The sequence below is a fragment of the Drosophila arizonae genome, chromosome 5 (assembly GCF_054131065.1).
Source record: "Drosophila arizonae isolate 15081-1271.41 chromosome 5, UAZ_ARI_1.0, whole genome shotgun sequence".
Classification (NCBI taxonomy): domain Eukaryota; kingdom Metazoa; phylum Arthropoda; class Insecta; order Diptera; family Drosophilidae; genus Drosophila; species Drosophila arizonae.
Genome location: NC_142925.1, coordinates 12,127,060 through 12,148,168, shown reverse-complemented (window position 1 = coordinate 12,148,168; position 21,109 = coordinate 12,127,060). Strand labels below are relative to the sequence as shown.

The 21,109-nt window shown below is 41.0% G+C and overlaps 1 protein-coding gene across 7 annotated transcripts in view; it reads right to left on the bottom strand.

Annotated features, from left to right (window-relative positions):
* Positions 1-450: 450 nt before the first annotated feature.
* Rgk1 (Rad, Gem/Kir family member 1) overlaps positions 451-21,109 on the bottom strand; it is a 54,479-nt gene continuing 33,820 nt past the window's right edge. For 4 of the 7 annotated variants that reach the window (XM_089470585.1, XM_089470584.1, XM_089470587.1 and 1 more), the window contains 14 exons: positions 20,298-20,992; positions 20,096-20,228; positions 19,814-19,980; positions 18,287-19,705; positions 9,474-9,799; positions 8,370-8,471; positions 7,989-8,306; positions 7,815-7,909; positions 6,669-6,716; positions 5,034-5,125; positions 4,600-4,792; positions 2,320-2,455; positions 2,093-2,245; positions 451-2,018 (listed from right to left, as the gene is read on the bottom strand). In XM_089470585.1, coding sequence (XP_089326711.1) covers positions 1,901-2,018; positions 2,093-2,245; positions 2,320-2,455; positions 4,600-4,792; positions 5,034-5,125; positions 6,669-6,716; positions 7,815-7,909; positions 7,989-8,306; positions 8,370-8,471; positions 9,474-9,799; positions 18,287-19,705; positions 19,814-19,980; positions 20,096-20,228; positions 20,298-20,992 — 3,995 coding nt within the window. In that variant the 3' untranslated portion in view covers positions 451-1,900. Of the gene's footprint in view, positions 2,019-2,092; positions 2,246-2,319; positions 2,456-4,599; positions 4,793-5,033; positions 5,126-6,668; positions 6,717-7,814; positions 7,910-7,988; positions 8,307-8,369; positions 8,472-9,473; positions 9,800-17,511; positions 18,008-18,286; positions 19,706-19,813; positions 19,981-20,095; positions 20,229-20,297; positions 20,993-21,109 lie in introns of those variants that run through there. The other 3 variants (XM_018009933.2, XM_089470589.1, XM_018009935.2) reach the window with 3 other exon arrangements.

Here is a 21,109-nt window from a genome sequence, read left to right as displayed (position 1 = left end):
GCTTTTCAAATGAACTAGCGCGAAATTTGAAATTGTTATTGATGTATGAGAAGAAAGTACGCCATTAATAAATTAAAGTTCAAAGTTTACACATTTATTATACATTTATTACACACAAAATTTTGTAATAGTAAATGAAATATATTCGACGCTCTTTAACTTTCTACTGGGCTCATCTCATGGCAACTATTTCTATTTATTTATGGCTGACTTTGCATTTCTACATAGCTTTTTACATTCAATTTTTTTCACCAGTTAGGATCTGGGTACAACGGCTCGAATTAGTTTTAGTTTAATAATTTTCTGCTGATTTTCATGCAGGAGCAAAAAAATAAAATACATCTAAATATTTGTTACTAATAAATTCATACATTTATATAATTTATTAGGATTTGGTTTTTGCTTTGCTTTGCTATTCAAGTGAATTGGGCATTGCCAAATATATATATATTTCTTTCTTTTTTTTTTGTTCATCGTATTATATATTCTTTTAAATTCCATTGTGCTGCATTAGTTTTGATATACAATACATGTTAGTTCACATCAATAATTAATAAAAAGCGCAATTTCATTTGTCAACATATTAAAATTATTGTTACTTAAATTGTGCCTTGATTTGAAAAAAATTGTTACGCAGAATCTTTCAAAATCTGATACAGACATATGAACTATTTACTGCTGTTCTCAAAGATTAAATTTACTTAATAAATGTCTTTTTTTAATTATATATTTTAGCTTTTGATATAAGTGTTGATTTGATGTAAAATCTAATGTTAAACACTTGAGCTCCCCGCAAGAGGAGAAATCAATTTTGTTTGGATTTTGTTGTTGTTTTTCTTTATTTTTATTTTTATTTTTATTTTTATTTTTCGTGGTAGCTCTAGTTAAATTTCGAATGGTCCCGACTTATGTAAGAAACCTATAATAACATCCATTTTGTTTGCATGCGTCAAAAATATAAGCAAAAATTACTTAAAAACTATGTAATGCAAATTGAATTTGAATAGTATAACATTTTAATGAATTATTAACTAGATTTAATTTTTTAAATTTTGGTTTTCGCTTTGAATATTGAATAATCGAATTGAACAACATGAATATTAGTACGATTTAAAAACGCCATCGAATTAGCATTATTCAAGTAATATGTTTGTGTATATAATTTAATTTAATTAATTATAAACTCCGTTCGGCCTACAATGGCCAGACACGCGCTAAAAATCAGTACAATTGATTCACATCTCATCTTGGGATTATATAATTAAATTCTTAAAAAAATTCCAAAAAATTATTGCTTTTGATTTGCATATATATTTTACAATTCGAATTATATAATTTAATATTTAATTAACTGGTCAAGCTCGGTTAATTAATTTGATTCTCGTTTAGTTTGGAAAGAAAATCAAAAAGGAAAAAATAAATATTCTCTGGAAGTTGGAAGATGGTTGGTTGAGTTGGATTCGTGTCGGAAGAAAGAAAACCACATTGAAACAGAAATAAATTAAAAGTATATATTTTATATTTGTTGAATATGTACATAAAGTTCGATACATAAATGATAGAATTAAAGTGACTAGCGTTAAAGTAGAGTAAGTGTAAATGATACATATATACAGAGATAATACAGCTATGTTTTACGAGTCTATTTGTAGCTTGTACATTACGAAACTTAGACGATAAAGTTGAGGGAGCTTCTCTATTTATTGTATATAGTATTTGTATATGTAAATAATCCTTTGGATTTCGTATGCACCGAATTTTGAGAAACCAAATGGCTAATTGGGTCTATAGTAATAATAATTATAATTTTAATCATAATAACGAAAATGCCCCCTCGACCCCAGCTGGTTGCTGGCCATGCTCAGTCGTTGTGTTTGTGTAGTGGAGGAGGAGGAGACGTTTAGAGCACGTGCAGATTTTCGCAGCTCTTCGACTTGGAATCTCGCGTCCAGACGCGTCCCAGCAGTCCCTTGACCTTGAGGCTAGTAGATGTACGCGAGCCGCGATATTTACGTGGGCTACACAACAAATGAGGTGAAAAAGTTGGCGTTGTAATTAGCTGTCAGGCATTCGAATGCTCAAAGCAACTCACCTGCTGTGTGCACTGCCGGGCGGCGTGCCAGAGCCATCGCCCAGTGGACCGCCAAGCGGGCCCAGCGGCGTATTGGCATTCAGGCAGCCCGAGCTGAGCGGTGAGCACGCACGACGCTTGGACTTGCGAATGGAACGCTTGCGAAACAGATCCCTGCAAATAAAAGCAAATTTAGAGTTGTTTTTTAAATTGCAATTCAATGATTTGCGAGCCACTCAAATACCAACCTGGATTTTTCGGGATTCTCGAGCTTGAGGCGTATCTGCGACAACAGACCCACCAGCAGCTCATCAACGTTGTGATTAATGCCCACCGATGTCTCAATGAATTTGCAATCGTAGGCGGTGGCCATGGCCTTGCCCTCTGCAATAAACAAAGATGGTAAATATTTTTTAGTGCTTTGCTGAATCTCAGTTATGCGGCAAGTTAATCAAATCGAATTGCGTCGCTTAGTTAAACTCTTGGGCGGGTAATAAAAAGCAAAACTTGGACACTTAATACCTAAACACGTTGCCCATTAACCTCAGCCTCTCCGCAAACAGCGATGGCCCCCAATCTCCCTCTCTCTCTCACACTCTCATTGTGCCATGGATGCTGTCAGCTCTATAGATTTCGTCACGTTTGCTGCGCCTGCTGTCGTTAAAATCTTTAGCCTACGAGTACAATAAGTAGCTATGCGTATGTTTTTGCAGGCCCGTTTTTATGGCAACCACACACACACACACACATACTCAAATACACATATACACAAACACACACCACATACATATGGGGTTTTATTAACGATGTGCGAAAAAAGTTGGTGTCATTTTATTAGATTTTGATAGGATGTTCTCATCGCCTCGCCGACTCCGCAGCTTTTCTTAAATGCCATCAGCTTATTACGGTGCTTTTATTAAATACCCAGCTGGCTGTAGTGCTGCAAGCCTTAAAGATTTATTTTGCAAAAATATTTGCCACCCCTTTTGCATCGGCGCTGGCTCAAGAAAGGGCATGTCAGTCCAGCTCGGGCGCTTAATTAAAAGCAAACACAAATCATAAACAATGAGAACTACTTGGCAGCCAAATGGCAAATGCCAAGAATTTCAAATATTTGTGAGCGCAGCTCAGCTGCTCATATATGTATACAATACGACCCCAGATATTATTTAAGCATTAGCTTATTTCCTGTGCACTTTAATTGCTTTTTTATTTGATTTTCTTTTCTTTTTGCATTTATTAATTTCTTTGAGGTTTGCTCATGTTTTCGGTAATCCTGTACTCCCCCACACCAAGTGCTATAAATATTTTATGAAATTTCTGCTAAAACATCATCCCCTAAGCATCCTCTTTATATTGACAACAATAGAAATGGGCTTATTAAGGCGTAAGCCGCAGGAATGAAATGTAATCAATTTTGTGCTTAAACAATTTTCCCAGCTACACAAGTAGTATAAAAGCGCGTCCATTTGCTGCTCCCTGCAGACGCCGTCCTGACCTAAATTTGGTTCTCGCTACATTTTTCTGCTTTGCTTGTTTTGTCAACGCAGCCGACACTTTCATAAGCGGCCATTAGAAACAAATGTAATTTGTGAAAATATTGAATTTCCTAGATGAAAGCCCTGCCTAGTGGATTGCTGGCTAACGGTGAATAAATCTCCTGACCGTTTAAATTGATATTAAGGTAGATGGCGATACTTAAATACCCTAGAGAATATTGAGCTAATATGTTTCAAGTGGCTGTTGGCTTTCATATACTAAATACGTAAAAGTCTGTTAGTTAACAGAAATACAAATGTTATTTGCACACTCATTTTTGTCACACTCAGAGTGTGAGATGTTACTCTGTTAACAGCAGCCCATTGAGTGAGGATGTCTTATGTTAACAGCAGCTCATTTAAATAGCAGAGATCTGTAACTGTACGCTGTAAAGTAACATTAATGCATTTAGTTAACTCTATCTAAGCTCAAGTCCACTAACAATTCATTTGAGCTGCTTTTCTGTCTGTCTTTATTTGAATAGTCAAGCAAACCTTTCAATGGACTTTGAGAAAGTTCAAATATTATAGGGTACTTAAATGGTTGTGCTTGAGTAAACATAAAAAGCAATGAGCGCCCAGTTGAGTGACCTTCACTTGCTTTACATTTAACGAGAGCCTCTATACATTTAAATACAATATATATGCGTACATGGTGTGTGTGTGTGTGTGTGGGTGTGTAGGTGTATGCTTCGTTGGGCGAACCGCCAATCAACTTCCGCTTGATCAACTTTCATTGAAAAACCAAAATTAAAGCGACTGCAGCTGTCTGTGGCCGCTTTTATGGTGTCCTTTGCAGACATCCAACGACGTCCAACAATAGCAATATTAACACACACACACAGACACACATGCACACACCGATTCACCTTGTCGGTGTAGGTGTATCTATTTTTAAGCGAAAATATCCAATCGAGCACATTTTGAAGTGCTAATGAAAGGCAAAAGTGGAAATCGTTTAGTCAGCTGCATTGAATCTAGTTTATTTACCTTCGGATGTAACGAGTCGACTCCTGGCGAGGTCCGCTTTGTTCGAGACAAGAATAACGGCTTTCTGTGCGATGTTTTGATTGGTCCATAACACCTGAAGCACCTGCTCGGCAATGTTGAAGCTGCTGCGGTCCGCGGCGGAGTAGATGACGCAATAGCCATGTGGATCATAGTTGGTCAAGCATTCATCCGGCTGTGAAAGCAAAGGACACAAATTTGACATTGAGTGAGGTTCAAGAGATGCCTGAGCTGTGTGAATGGGTGATGTATCTGTGTGTGTGTGTGTGTGTCTGTGTGCATGTCTGTGTGTGTGTTGCTTGTGTATGCTAATGGCATTATGAAATGTCACAGATAAGGTTGAAAGGCTGCGAATTGACCTTAGTTCGAATGGCATTTTGAGCGAGCTAACGCCACATAAAAGTCAGAGTACTTACGGTCATTTCAGTGTATCCATGATCTATAAATATTAGCTCGGACTCCTCGCCGCTGAGTAATACTGATACGGCTTTTTCGCCAGATTCGTCATCTGTTCATTTGAGAAAAAAAAAAAGATTTGATTAGAAACGAATTTGGATACTTGGCGATTATAATTTATATACAATATAGCATAGAATAAGAATAATCATAAGAACTAAAAGCAAGATAAAGCTACAAAGGAAGAGGTGCAAAGAACGTGATAATCATTCAGATAGAGGTAGTTCGTTTTACTAATATATACATATATATTTACAGTTTTCGGATTGGTGGCTTGTGGATTGGTTCTTTGTGTTATTTTACTTTCGTTTTCGGTGGCATTTGTCATGCAATTCAAAATATGCATTCTTAGAGGAAGGGTGGCGAGGGGGGGGGGGAGTTGACAGCTCTAACATGATGTATGAGGACACATACATAAAGCTTGATGCAATAAAACGTACTTTATCGAGGATGTTTTCAAATATTTGATTGATATATGCTCGCGAATGGAAAGTTCGCCGAGCGCCCAGAGGTATGCAATGAAATATGAATGGCCGTGTGCTTGACTGTGCGTGAGTGTATGTGCGTGGTGTGTGTGTGTTTTGTGTTTTTGATTTTAACAGGCATATTGCATACATATATGTAAATTGATTGTTTTTAGAGCCTATTGAACGCCCACAACTGCAATTTGATGATATATCTGATACATCCTGACCCTTCATCCTGCACTTTTCCATTTTCAATTTTCAATTTACAATTTACGATTTATGGCAGTCTGTAAATTACAACTGTAATTGACTATTATTTTCTCCTTTTTTTTTTCTCCCCTTTCTTTTCACATTTATTTATTGCATTCACTGATTACCCAGCTGAAATTTCATGATATTTTAAAGTCGCCTTTGGTAATTCGAACAGTTGAGCAGGCAGTTTAATTAAAGCCGTGATAAATTAATTATTTGCATAAAGTATTTATAGATTAACTACTTTTAGGTCACAATATATCACTTGCCCAAACTCAATCGACATAATGACATTTACACATATTTGTATTGGGGTTTCATTAATATTAAGCCGACCCATTTGCAGGGGATTAGTTTGCGGCAGACGGAAGAGGAAGAGGAGGAGGAGGAGGAGTTTGGAGGTCTGCAGCACACAAAGCCGTATTTATTGAAGGTAATCATATTTTGGAAAGAGCAGCTTGTGTTTGTTTTTCTTTTCTTCTTTTTGGCAGGGAAGGGGGCGTGTTGTGTGTGTGTGTGATAGAGTAAACTACTAAGGACTTAAGCCGGTGGCCTAATCGGCAGGGCGTGTAGTACGTGGTCGTGTGTCCAGTGTGTTAAGATTAGATAAAATTAAGAGCTAGTTAGAGTAAGTTAATTGGAATTCAATTGGAAACGCAACGCAAATGCAGCTCAAACGTTAAACAAGTGAAAAATGAAAAGATTTTTGTATTTTTTTGTTTTTTTTTTTTTGTAAAGTGTTTTAGGTTGATAAAGTTGTTGGAAAGCGTTTAGTATAGATTAAATATGGAATTGGAATAAATATTATTATATATCATATAATTAATTTGAATTTTTTTTTTTTTTTTTTTGTTTGGTTGTTGTTGTTGCTATTACCGTCGGCGGCTTTTTCAATATGTATGCGTATATCACAGTTGCCTAGATCTGAATGAAGTTTCGTTTCGTTTACGGTTCGATTGATGTTTTTGTTTGGATATTTTTTTTTTATAATTGTTGTTGTTATGTTGAATGAAACATTAGGTTGTTATATATGGTTATATATGGTCGAAAGACGAAAGAGAACAGAAAAATATCAATCATTTTATATTGTTGTGTTTTGTTTGGTGTTAGAATATTAAAAATGAGATTTTACATTAGTTTTATGTTTTTTCTGCTTTTTTTTTTTTTTGGTGCTTGGTAAAGTTACAGCAATAATTTTGATAGAAAATTGGAGTAGAATTTCGTTTGCATATAAATTTTTTATGCTATTCAAATTTCTCTCTCCAAATTTCCGCATGTTAAAAAGCATTTTTCCGCGCTGTACATCTGCACGAATTTTATATTTGTTTCGTTTTATTTTCATTTTTTCTCGAATTTGTGTGCAATTTTTCCCAAATACGCATTGTAAAAATTTTCCAGCACAATTCGTTTGTTTCGATTTGCCAATTTATGCGATCAAATCTCAGTGGCCATATGTACAAGGCGGGTCGTAAAAAGTCAACCGACATAAAGCGAGAAATGAAAATAATGATAAATATAAATATATATGCATTTGTGATATGGTCGTAAATTGTTGTAGTCAAGGGCAAAGCACAGAACGACACACAAAAATTCAACAGATAAACAAAAACAAAATCAAAAACACAAAAAAAAAAAAAAAAAGAAAAGCCACGCAAATGAGACAAAACATCAACACAGAAAATCAAAATCATTTGTGAAGGCAAATGCCAAGGCAACCAAAGGCAAACCAAAGGGGATACATCGCAACTAGACAGACTCACATTCAAGGGTCAAGGGTTGAGGACCAGACTGACACTAACACAGGGAGCACACACAGATAGACAAACACAAGCACACACACACACACACTCGCACGCACACGGACACAATGATAAAAAGCATTAAAACCTAAACCTAAACACTTAGACGAAGTTTTAGCAGCATTCAAGTGGTTTGTCTCTGGGTGGCCAATGGCTGGCCGTGCAACAATTATGGTAGCGGGACAGTGGGTGGGTGTTGGGGATTGGAATGGAGGCTACTCACCAATGCTTGTGTCATATGCATGCAAATACTCCGAGGTCATGAACTGCGAGACTAGCGAACTTTTGCCCACGGCCGGACCGCCAAGCATCAGAACTCTGCAAACAAAAATGGGATTAGCTTGAGCTGAGCTGAGCTGAGTGGCAAACGCTGTCGGTGTGCACGTGGCGGATTTACCTGTAGGGTCCGTTGCCCGGATTGGAGGTGCTGCTCTCCCGACTGGAGGCCAGCGAGGTGCGTGCCGACGTCGAACTGGGCGCCGGCAGTTGCTGTTGACCCTGCTGCAGCTGCAGCAGTTGCTGCTGCTGTTGCTGCTGCTGCTGTTGGGCGGTCAAGTGCTCTGTGCTGGAGTTGGAGCTGGCAACGCTGTTGTTGGAGCGACTGCGGCGGCTCTTCAGCGAGTCGCCACGATTCACCACGCCCTTGCCCGTGATGGAGAAGTGACGCAGTCTGTAGTACTCCTCCTCGACGCCAGTGTTGGGCATGGAGGCGACCCTAGAGTTAGAAAATATTTACTCATCACTGGCCATTGGGCTGGCGTGGATGCAGCGCACTTACCGAGATCTCTGCTGGGGCAGGCATAGCTGATTTGGCCGGCCCGAGGCGCGACTGCCCGGCATCTTCACCGACTGCGAGCGGCTGTGATGTGGTGAGCCATAGCTGCAATTGTCAAAAAAAGAAAAAAGTGTCGAATTAATAACACTTTTCAACTGGCCGAGAGCGTGTCTGAAATTCCATTAGCTGCAATTGACAGCAGACCAAATGGAGTTTCAGCTGCGAAATTTAAGCGTTAATTGAATTGCCAACACACGCACATTCACACGCACACACACACAGACACAGACACAGACACAGACACTCGCACAAAGATTCGTTTAGTGTGCTGGCTTGGCCTTGCAACAGTAGCTGGCACTTGCACGCATGTTTGTTAACTTGGCTGATTCGGCAGCTCTCTCTCTCTCTCTGTGTCAGAGTTCATGGCCTGTGCAATCACTTGACCGCACTTGATTCGCACAATTTAGGCTAAATGGGCCAAACATCAATGTTAAGTGCACACATTCTAAGTGAATCCATTAAAAAAATATATATATATAGTTTAACTACAAATAAAAATTAGTTTCGATTTAAACTATATTTGAAATAATTTAAATTTAAATATAATTTGAGTTTCATTCAATATTTTACTATTATTTCCATTTATTTTTGTCTACTTATTTACGCTCTCAAGCTTGTCTAAGCTGGCAGGATTTAAAGGCTTCGTGCGCACTTGGCTTGGATTTCCAGTAACGTTCATTTTTTTTTTTTATATTTCTATTAGAGTCCTGATGCAGAGCTTACATAGCCACTATAAACTGAGCATATAAAACTTGAACTAAAGCATACTTGGGCATTTTCTAGCCTTAGCTGCCAGGCTCTGGGCTTTTATAGCCTTTCGCTGATGATATCAACAGGTAAAAATGTTTGCTCCGGCCAAGCGTCGTATACGTTATATGTGAACTTCGTATTTCGAATTTATAGCCTGCTCAAATTGGAAATAAATGAATTTCGAATCAGTTGCAGGTCATCAGCAATTTGATAGCACTGCGTTTTACCTCTGCTTATGGCATTAAATGCAATCCTCACTGGAAGGCGATTTCAGCTTTTGCATTCACAGAGACTTACCGCATTTCAAAGTCGCGCAGCTCCTCAATGGTTAGCGTATTGGTTACATCCAACAGCTGGCGCATGTTCTCATCTCGTTTGTGTTGCTGTTGTTGCTGCTGCTGCTGCTGCTGCTGGGAGTAGCCATGCCCCTGCACCTGGTGATGGTGATGTTGGTGCTGGTGCTGATGCTGATGCTGGTGTAGCTGTGCGCCGTGCGGCGGATGTGCTAGCTGCTGTGAATGCCGCTTACGTGCATTCAGCTCTTTGCCCTGCTCCACACTGATAAAGTCCCCTTCATTTTTGATGAGCAGCGTCTCGACCGTGTTGTCCATGCTGAGCGATGGCTGTGGATGGAGGTAGGCAAAAGAAGGATTTGATTTAAGCGGATTGTTATAATTCAATGGGACAGCCTTATTTACGTGAGTGCTGCCCTCGCCTCAATTAGCACTGAAGGTTCTCTTCTCTTATTTTTTGTTCCTATTCCTTTACTGGAAACTGAAAACTTTTCTCAATACTTGGCCTGAGCATTTTGCATAGAATTTCCATTCAGACCTTCGCCCATTGCTGGTCTATTTTTTCGAGTGGCTCAAGGCTCTGCTCCACTTGGCCGTGGAGTGGCTCTGTCCACGCTATACAGTGGCGCAAAATAACTTTTCGCCTTATCTACACCTTGAAGTGGGCGAATGCAACTGCCTGGCGGCATCGCGTGCTGCCTGAGTTGGCAACAAAAAAAAAAAAAAAAAAGGAAAGGAAGAAGGCTAAGCATTTTGCCATTTGGTGTCGAGGCTAAAGACTTTTACTACAACTTCAGCTAGAAGCAAGTAAACAGGGTCATTAGCAGACCAATAAATTCAAATCAGCTGATATTCTAATGAGACCTAGTTGCCACGATAGTTGTTCATAAAGGTGTTGCAAGTCATAAAAAAGCTGCAAATATTTCTAGACAGTTGCATAAGGAAATGTTAGCTATAATTCTTTTGATTCCGATTTATCAGCATTAGCTTTACAAGGTTTTGCCTGGTTATTCAAGCCAAGCCTTTACTAATATCAAGTATTTAAAAATATTTCACTGGTTTTATAAGCTATATCTTTTTTTACCTGCGGCAACAGTCGTAAATAAACGCGATCAAACAAGAAAAAAACGCATTAATTTCAACAAATTGAAATTTTTTCAACAAATTTACGCAAGCAACAAAAGTTTTGCCATAAATTACAGCCTGGCTAAGGCCTCCGCCTGAAAAGACAAAGTACCTCTTAACTAACTGAGAGAGAGTGAGAGAGAGAGAGAGGGGAGTAAGGGAGGTAGAGAAGCACACGCACACCTGCACAGGTAAACATGTTGCATACTTAAGTATTTATGCGGCAAATGTTGATATTAATGTTGTATATTTTATTGGCTCGCATGACAAAAGCAGCTCTTTTTTCGCTTGCCTAATTAATAACACATATGCATTTGTGTATGGGTGTATGGGTGTATGGGTGTGCGTGTGTGTGTGTGTGTGTGCGTGTTACACCTTTAGTGAACTGCCACGCGACTTGCCGCATGCTTGCCCTCCTCCTTCACCCCCTCCTCCCCTTCTTCACATAGCAAACTTCTTCAAGTGGACGCAAGTGAAACTTTTTTTGGACTAGCCTACACAGGAGACCAATTTGCGGCAGATATTGCCCGCTGTGCGCCCAGTCCTTGATTAAGACATCCAAACTTTATGATGACAACGCGGCGTATGCGCAATATTGCGTATTGCATGCCTGCGACATGTGTGGCAAGCGCGAGCTAGATGCTAATTAAAATATTACGCAGCGCTGATAATTAAAACGAGCTGAGCACTCGACTATAAGTTTTATTTATTTCTTTCGCTCCCGCCACATATTTTTGGCTGGCCTCCCGTCGGGTCGAGCAGCGAGCAAAGCGAATTCATGCCGGCAGCCACGTAGCTGGAAAGTCATCCATAAAAAAATGAGTGTATTTCGGGCTATGTGGGGTGCGAATGTGAATATGTTGAACTTGTGGAAAAACGACTTCTTAAAGATCATTCTTAAATTTATATTTCATTTTAATGTAATGTATATTTTAATATATTTTGTCAAATTTCTTTGTTTATTTGTGAATTCAGTTTTATTCATTTAATTATTTAAGCAAAGTTTGTAAAAAAATTTGTAAGAAAGGGTTGCCAAAAATTGGTCCCCTAACCAGTCCAAATTCATTTGAAAATATTTCGCTCAATTTGTCAAGCATAGCTACCGAATTTATTATGCAGGACACAAAATTCATATTTCTTAGGAAAACACATAACTATATAACATATGAAGTTGTATATTTTGAAGAAAAACAAAATTTAAAGTTTACTTTGATGCTCAGCTGAGTTAATACAATTTTTATAAAAAAAACTTGCATTTTAATTTTTGTAAAACTCTTGTAAATTCCATTGAAAAACTTTCTTGGTTGTTAGAAATCCGACTAAATATTTTCCTAATCGGCTCAAAATGTTGCAGAAGAGACTTATAAAGAGCATTTCTTAGTAGAGTCGATCCAACAGCAGCTACTTTGCTCAGCAGAGTGTGTTTCCCATCAATTCGCAATGGGCCATTAGCCGCCGCAAAGAGTGTGCGAGAAACATGTGTAGCGGTTTTTAAATAGACAAATTAAAGGAAATATTAATCGAAAAAAATGAACTAATAAAAAACATGGCGAATAAAATGGCATTTGCGATCGATTAGCTGCACTACAGTTGCGTTTGGCAGGCGCACGGGCCAACGGGGCGTATGAATTTTGTTGTTTACTCTAGCGGAGCTGAAGCGAAAGAATTTGTTTGTCTGTTTACACAGTTTTCGCTGCAATTCAGCAATCACTATGCAGTTTTTGACAGAAATGCAATATACATTTCTAAATTAATGCAAATGCCATATGTAGTAAACGAAAGGTTGGCCAAATCGTTGCTAAGGCCAACGAAATATGCCGAATATGTGTGCATATAAATTGCTAACTTGAATTGCTGGCGTCTGCGAGAGCTCAATTCACACCTTTAACGGCTCCGAGCCGCCATGGCCACGCCTTATTGTTTATTTTTTGCATGCATTTAAAAATAAATTCAATTTGCTTTTGAATGTGTATAAAAATAAGCATGGTACATGTCAGGCAAGACGCTTGCCATCTCACTTTATCTCTCTCTCTCCCTTACACACACTTTTTTCTGTTCTCTATCTATCGTTTGTAAAATTTGATGAGCATACAATGAAACTACATTGAAGATTGCATTTGCTTTAGTTCAGTTAGAGGGTGGAAAAGAGAGGGGGAGAGAGAGAGAGGGGGAGGCAACAATTTGATCTCTTAACAGCTGCCAGACGCTGGCCGCTGGCCATTGCCGGAATTGTGGAAAAGTTTCAGTTGCAATCATTAAGCTGAATCGATTTTTCTACGTTTTAGTCGTGTGGAAATACTAAAAAATAATTTCATTTGATTTTGGCCAAGCCAAACAAACTCAGTTCAGAATTGGCCAATTTACGCAGCTAATTCTGAATTATAGCTGCCAAGTGATTTGTAGCTTTTTTTCCATTATCAAATAATTATTTTAATAACTGGCTAAAAGATTTCACTGCTATGATGCGCCTATTGATAGATTAACTTTGTTATTGGCCAGGTATTTTTGGGCATTTTCTGTTAATAATTCACTTAATTGTTATTGGCTGTTTTCCCAATATTTTCCGAAAACTCGCCTCTGCTCTGTGCCAGTTCCCCACATAATTTGATTATTAATAATTTTGTTTTGTTTTGTTTTGTTGCAATTCACTTGGCCACCAGCCAGCCGCCTGATGCAAGGGTGCAAAGTCTGTGAGAAGTTTTCGATCTATAAAAGGTAAGCACGTTGCCTGGTCCGGCCTGGCCGTAATTTAATTGAACTCATCAATTTATTTCTTGTCTCGCCCCTGGCACATCCAGTTGATGCAGCTGAACTATTCGTGTTTGGCTCAACATTTCCGTGTGCCGTCGCTATTTTCAGCGGCTGAGACAATGGAGTGCATTGCCTATAGAGACAAGAGTATTTTGTATCTTGTATCTTGCATCTTGCATCTTGCATCTGTATGCATGTATATGCTTTGCTGTTTATTTATAGCCCTAGTTTATTTATGGAACTGCACAAAAAACTGTTGCAAACTGCAGCTGCGGCGCTCTTCAAATGGGGTCAATGGATTCCGAAGCCAAGTCGCAGCGGGAATACGCGGCCGTAGTTGCTCGTCGAGCGGGGCACTTGGCCAGGGCAGCGCATTTATCAGTTAATTAATGACACTTACAAGACACTTGGAACTCGGCTAACATACTGCCCCCAAAAAAAAAAGCACCCCAACAAAGGTGCTCGGCCCATAAACAAACTGATGCGAGTAAAATTGTAAGCGTAATCAAACTCTGATGAACTATACGATACCCCGTGTCCATAAACAGAATATACTGCATATACATTTCATTCATAAAGACGTCAGAGCTTCTTTTACATATATCTTTCTTAAGTTGTCTATATAAACAAATTTACGCAGAATAATAAAAATGATTTTGCTCTTTTTGCTTTAATCAGAATTGCTTCAGCAAATCTTGGGTATTATTGATGTGGATTATATATAATCTTTTCTTGTATACATATTGTTTATTTCTGGCGTGTAATTTTTCTTCATTCACTTCAGTTCCAAAGTTCTATGTATAACGCATTTAAACTTTGTGTATCTCTATTAATTTCTGCTAAATAGACGTCAGAGTTTTTCAGAGTTTCTTAAGTTGTCTAATTTCTTTAGCTTATTTTTCTTCTTTTATTCATATAGATCACATATCATATTTATTTCTTAATAGTCTTGCATGCTTCATGTAAATATTTCTTCTCCTAATTTTAATGCAAAGATGCTATTATACTAAGCTCTGTATCTATCTCTAACAACTCCTCCTTCAGTCTCTTATCTGCCTTGCCACACTGTTAAGCACTTATCACAGCGCTGGGCGTAACAGCATGCGAATGTGTGCAATTAGGGATGAATAATTCACATGTATTCAGCAAGCAAATTAAATGCCAGCTGTTTGCCGCCAACTGGCGTTAAAAGAATGGCTAACATTAAGTATACGCCAACGATATCAAGTATACGCTGCGTCTAACGAGCCAAGTAAACTAAGTGGCAGGCTGTGAACTTTTGCTGTTGCTTTGATTTGCTTCTGCTTTTTTTTTTTCTTGTGATTTTCGGCCATGTCTGGGTCTATAATTAGCGGTAGTTCGTGAACGGCCTTGACAAATGTGCCAAAAACACAAGAGCATCAGCATGAAAATGAAACGTAAACAAAAAGTGTGGTCAATAACCGCTTTGGATGCGGCTAAAACGGCTAGTATGTTGCCATTTGGCAATATTAATTGCTTGCAATTATATAATTATATTTGAACCCGTTTGCCCAAAAGCTTGACCGTTAAATTGTTCAATTGACCTTTCTCGGCATTCGCTTTTGATACCTAATATCTGAGTAACGAACCCGAGTGGAAATTTCTTTCGTTTTCCATTTGGCCGTTTGCAAATAATTGAGCAGCGACCCGACTGCTTGAATTTAAATAAAAGCCCCATCAAATATGCAATTAAATGAGAGAACGCTGCGTTGTCCCTCACTCTATCTCCTTCTCTCTCGCTCTCTCTCTCTCTCTCTCTGGAGATCTAACACACTTTAAACTGTGCAGCCATTAGGCGAGTCACCTTGCCAGCTGAAGGACGCACTCAGCGTGTGGAGTGGGCGGAATGGGGCGGGTCGGTAAGAGCTTTCTCGAATTGAGTTGCGAAATGCATGCCTGCACGTTGCTGGCGACTTAGCCTTCCTTAAACGTTACCTGTTTGCGACACCAAGGCCTAAAAACAAATGCATTTGCATGTTAACACTCTGGGCAATCCCCTTTCCACTCAGCCCCATTTGCTTCAATGCAAAATCAATAAACTAACAAAACAACAACAACAACAGGTGGAGCTGAGCAAAATTGTTGTTTGCCTGTTTTTGATATATCCAACATGTGTTTTTTTTTTTTGCAGCAAAGAGAGAGTGAGAGAGAGAAGGCAGACGGAACAGATAACTGCAGGAAACTTGGCACAAAAGCGTGTATATATATGTGTGTGTATGAGTCTATGTGTACGTGTGTTCTGTGTGTTGTCCAGCAAGTCTGCTTTCGTTACAGTTGCAGTTGCCTCGTTTGCTAATGACTCGCTTTTGACCAAGCCAACAATAACATTGCTCTTTGGGCTTTAAGCTGATATGATTTTTTTCACAACTTCCCTTTTCTCTCGGCCATCGAAGCATACACAAAGTTTATTAGCTCTTCAAGAGCTCCGCTCACCCTTTGTTCCCCATGCGCCCAAGAGACTTTTATATAGCAAATTCTGCGAAATGGCCATGTCGAATACTATGTATTTATGTGAAATAATTGCGTTGTTTTGGAAATTTTCTTATGAACGCGCTGCATATTGAGGAAATTGTATCTCTCTTTTTTTTATGGGCCCAACAATAGATAGCCGGATGACTGTGAATCGCATAATAGAGTATAAAGGGGCGCATAACGTATATAGACGTACTCAAAGTCATGTTTGTTTTTGTTTTGTTGTGTTGTGTTGTGTTTTTGTCTATAATCGTAAGTAATTTTCCGTCATTTTTTCCCTTGCTTATGTTTATGCATAATCGCATATATATACATATACTTGATGTCTATGAGCTCTTATTTCATACATGTTATTTTTTATCCCTGGGGGGGCGAAACGAACTACTCATTGCGCCCCACAATGAAATCGTAAAAATATAATAAATCAAAAGCAGCTGTGAGTAGGAAAGTGGACAACTCGGACAACTCGGACAACTTGGACAACTTGGACAATAATGTTTTCGACTGAGTCTCGGCCTGGGCATGGATTACATATTCTTTATGCTTTTATTTTGAATGTAAATAAATATAAATGTGTAAAATACTTGTGTATAGTATTTATATAGGAGCAGCGAGCAACCTGTGCCTTGGCATAATTCCATTTCCATTTCCATTTTCATTTTCAGTTTCATTTGTTGCTCTTGCTTGTAGTTTATTTTGACAGCTGTCATCGCCCGCCATGATATGAGGTTTATTGTTGTACGAATGTATTAACAAATAGTACAGCACGGCAACAATTCAATTAAATGTGATATATGATATTTACAAGCCCATGCAAACAGACTTAAGAGCATTTTCAAGACCATAAATCAGAGTGGCAACATTTCTCGGAACTCGAGATGGGAAATGCACTTATGAATATATAAAAGCTTCTTTATAAACAATTTTTGAAGGAGTAAACTTCAAAATGTTGAGAAACTTGAAGTTATTGAAAAGGGAATTTGAAATAAAAAAAAAAAAAAAAAAAAAAAAAAAAAAAAAAAACGGTTTTTTAGGGAATAAAAAATTACATAAATAATTTTAAAATATAGAAGAGAATATAGAAATATATTTTATCTTATTAGATTAAAATTATAGTATATAACTTTAACACTATATTGAATTTTAATATCATTTTTAATTTTAATAAATTTTAAAATAATGCAGAATAGCTTGAATTATATATTTTTTGGCATTTAAAAAAAATGTTTGCCTGTATATTCATAATGAAGTCAAATTTTATATATCTAAACATTGGGGTTTATCTCAATGAAACTCCCGTAATTTAATTAGGTTTTTACTCTGGACTCAACAGAAAACCCTAATATAAGAATTCTATTTATTATTAATATTATGTTTATGCTCTAGTAGATTAGCTTATGCATCTGGCATGGCCCCCAAATGAACAACTAATTAAATTTCCCAAATGACCTCGACGCCAGCAACATGGCCAATTGATTACGAACTTCCCACTCTGCCCGCTGCGGCGACGTCATATAATAAATCAGCAAATCGGTATCGATATTTTGATATAGGGGCGTCATAAACGGGCCCACACTCATTGCCAAACAATGAACTGTGCGTATCTTATCTGATGTTGATGCACTGCATCAGTCATGGTCGGAATCAATAAAACTTTGGAATACTACACCTACCTCCTTGTAGCGCTTCGACAGGCTGCGGCAGATGCGCTTGTAGAAGGGCGCCATTTCGGTTGTTGTTGGTTTTGTTTTGCCTTGTTTTTGTTGTTTCTTTTATGGATTTCCAAATTTGGAATCGATGTGAAAATGTTTATTGAACTCTTTGATAAAATTTGTGAATACGTTAGATGTGATCTGGTCGCTTGACTTGAATGGAAATAAAACACTCGGTTTATAGTTTACATTGCGCGCAACCTTTGAAGAGTTGTTCGCGGCACAAGAAACACACACTTAAACGATGAAAAACACTAAACGTTTTCTATTTGATTGTTTCCTCTCGATTTTCCAGTTAAGCGAAAAAGTTTTCTGTTTTTTACGCTGTTTTTGTTGTTGTTGATTTTATTGTATTTTTGTTTTATTGGATGCTGTGCCAAGTATATGCGATGCTCTCTAGCGGATCGTAAACACATGAATGAGTCGATCCGCCGAGGCGCGAGGCTTTTTATGAGCTGCCACAAGGCGCAGCAAGCAACAAAGCAGAGAGGGAGATAGATAGAGGGAGAGAGAGAGACTGTGGGAGATAGGCGAGAGATAAAGAGACAGTGAGACAGAGAGCAGACGCGCGCGCAGCCTGAAGCGGAAATGAGGCACAAAGAGAGCCAGACAAACAGACATCATAGATATAAATCTACATATATACATTATATACACATAGAGCAAGCGAGCGAGCGAGAGAGAGAGAGAGAGAGAGATAGTGAATGGGCAGAGGAAGGGGACTGGATCTACTTACTTGTTGGACAACGATTGTGGCACGCGGCTGCTTGCAGACAGCGGCCGCCTCCAAGGGATTGGCTGTCACGTTGATGGCGCCCGCACCCGAGCCCGAACCCGAGCCCGGCAGCAAGTCCTCCAGTGCCTGCAGCTGCGACTGCGTCTTCGACTTGGACTTGCTCTTGAAGGAGCGCTTGCGTGTGGTGTCCGTGGGACTGAGGGACGCGGATGCCAGGGAGTCGCTGCCGGGGCTGTGCATGTGCAGCACCTGCAGATTGAGCGTGGAGTTGGAGCCATGCTTGGGCGGAATCTGCTCGAATTTGCTGGCAATGTCATCGAACTTGTTCAGCTCGGCGTAGGAGTGATCGCTGGGCGAGGAGGAGCTCTTGGCCTGGGGATAGAAGGCGTCCGATTGTGGCACATATTGCTGATTCTCTCGTATGGTTGTGTGTATCACGGAATCGGGTCGGATGCGCTTCGAGTTCTTCCGAGAAGGTGGCCGCTCCCGCTCCCGATCTCTGTCCCGCTCATGGTTGAGCTGATGCTGTTGCTGCTGCTGCTGCTCCTGCTGAGTGAGCCGCGAGTACTGCTGGAAGATGTCCGCGCTCAGCTTGCGCTCATAAACCGAGCAATTCTCGGCCTCGTCCGAGTCGCTGCTCGTGCTGGCCGTCGCCGAGCTGGGCGCAAAGCACTCCCGCTGGATGCGCTCATAGTCGAGCGCCTCCCGATCGAAGGGAAACATGGTGCCGGCAGCGGCTACATCCCGCAGACAACGATCGCTGCTGCCGCTGGACGAACTTGAGGAATACTTGCGCTGCTGCGCAGCTGCCTGGGAAGAGGGCGACAGCTGCTGCTGCTGGGGCGACGGCTGCTGCTGGGATGGGCGTTGCTTCTGGTTTTGGCTGCTGCCGAAGAAGTTGCCGTCCTTCATGGTAGGCGGCGCCGAGTTGATCTTGGCTATGGCGCCCGTGGACACGGAGGGCGTGGTACGTTTGCGCTCCCGCTTCGGACTGGTGCGGTTGCTGGACGAGGGCGAGACGCTGGGTGAGATGCGATTACGTGAGCTGTTGCTGCCGCCATTGGCATTCGCATTGGCATTGGCATTGCCAGCCATTGAATCGCGCTCCCTGGCGCGCAGTTTCTTGTTGCGATTAGCCACAGCGCGCTCCTCCTGCGCTTCAGCCGCCTCAGTGGCTGCACCACCCGCGTAGTAGGAGTTGCTGGCTCTGCGCGCCTGCTGCGCGTCCTCCTTGAAGGTGAAGTGACTGCGCGCCTTTTCGCTGGTGCGTGCTGACTTTGGTGATTGGGGCGGATCGAAGGTGAAGTGCTCGCGCCCACGCGTGGGCGGTGGCGCCGTGCTGGGCTGACGGGACGACAGCAGCAGGGGTGTTGTCGATGACGGCTCTCCTGTCAATATGGACAAGCAGGACTCCTGGCTCTGTGGCATGAGAGACATGTGGCATGTGCATGTATGCAAATGAGTAAATGGAACACGAAAACAATCAACAACAACAACAACAAAAACAGGTGTCATTGGTGTACTCACCTCGGTGCTGTCCTGGAGATTCATGTCGGGTCGCGGGGGATAGCGAGAGCAGCTCGTTAGTTCCAATTCAGTGCCGCCCGCCTCATGCTCCGAATCGATTTGGATGGCCGTCAGCAGCGGCTCCTCCAGTGAGCTGAACAAAGGCTCGCTGGGACCGGAATTGTCGCCTGCGGACAAAAGGACAGGCCAAATGTAAGCCATTGTGATTAGTTGATTAATTAACAAGCTGCTCAATCAATCAATCAATCAGTCAGTTAGTCAATAGTCGCCTCAACTACCTACCCAAGTCTAGGGAATCGCAGGTCTCCGAGGTGTCGGTGTGCGTCACATTCGTGATGAGCGTGCAGGCGGAGTCTGTGGACGTGTTGATGGTCGTGTCCGGTATGGAAGCCGACGAAGTGCCCATGACAACCAGCTGTGCAAGAGATGACACATACATAACTGTTAATGAGGAATCCTCTCACCTAGCACATTCTCGACTCACCTTCGGCACTCCAGAGACGCCCATGGCATGCATAGCCGTTGCGCCGCTCACCGAGTTGTGGTAGGCACTGGAGACGGTGTTCATGGGCATGCTGTGGGCATGCAGTGGTGTGGAGGAGGTGGATGAGTTGATCTTGTTCTTGATGCTGCGCCCGCTCTTGAAGTACAGTCGACGCAGAGCCGTGGCCGTTGAGGATCCCGATGTGCTGAAGCCATCGTTGTCCGAGCCGCTCGAATTGCTGCCGCCCGAGAGACCAGCCATGCCGTTCAGCTGGGCAGCGGCGCGCACCGCTGTGGGTGTCGACGGCTTCGACGTGTTCGAGGACGTTGCCGTGGCAAAGGTCGTTTGAGCAGTGTTCGCTGTGGGCATTGGTGCAGTTGTGGGCGTGGTTCGGTTAGCAGGACGCGGTGTAGTTCGGCTGTTGGTGCGTGGCGAGGCATTGTCATTGGCATTGGCATTGGAGCTGGAACTGGAACTGGACGTGGATTGCTTCGTGGCTGTCGCTGTGGCTGTGGCCTTCTCGCAGGACTGTTGGCCCAGCGCCAGAGCCATCATTGCCGCGGATCGAGTGCTCATATAGCAGCTGGGCAGCGGCTTGGCTTGGTTGTTGTTGTGGCTGCTGCTGCTGTTGCTGGCGGTGGTCTTTGTGGCCGTATCGTTGCCCGGTGTTCCATGTGAGAGGGATATTGTCATGGCTGCCGATGAGAAGACAAGAGGAAAAAGGCTTGAGTTGAGGCAGCAAGGAAAATAAATGATATCAAGTCATACACTATGCTTAATATTCCATGTAAATACTTAACAGAGTAATGTTA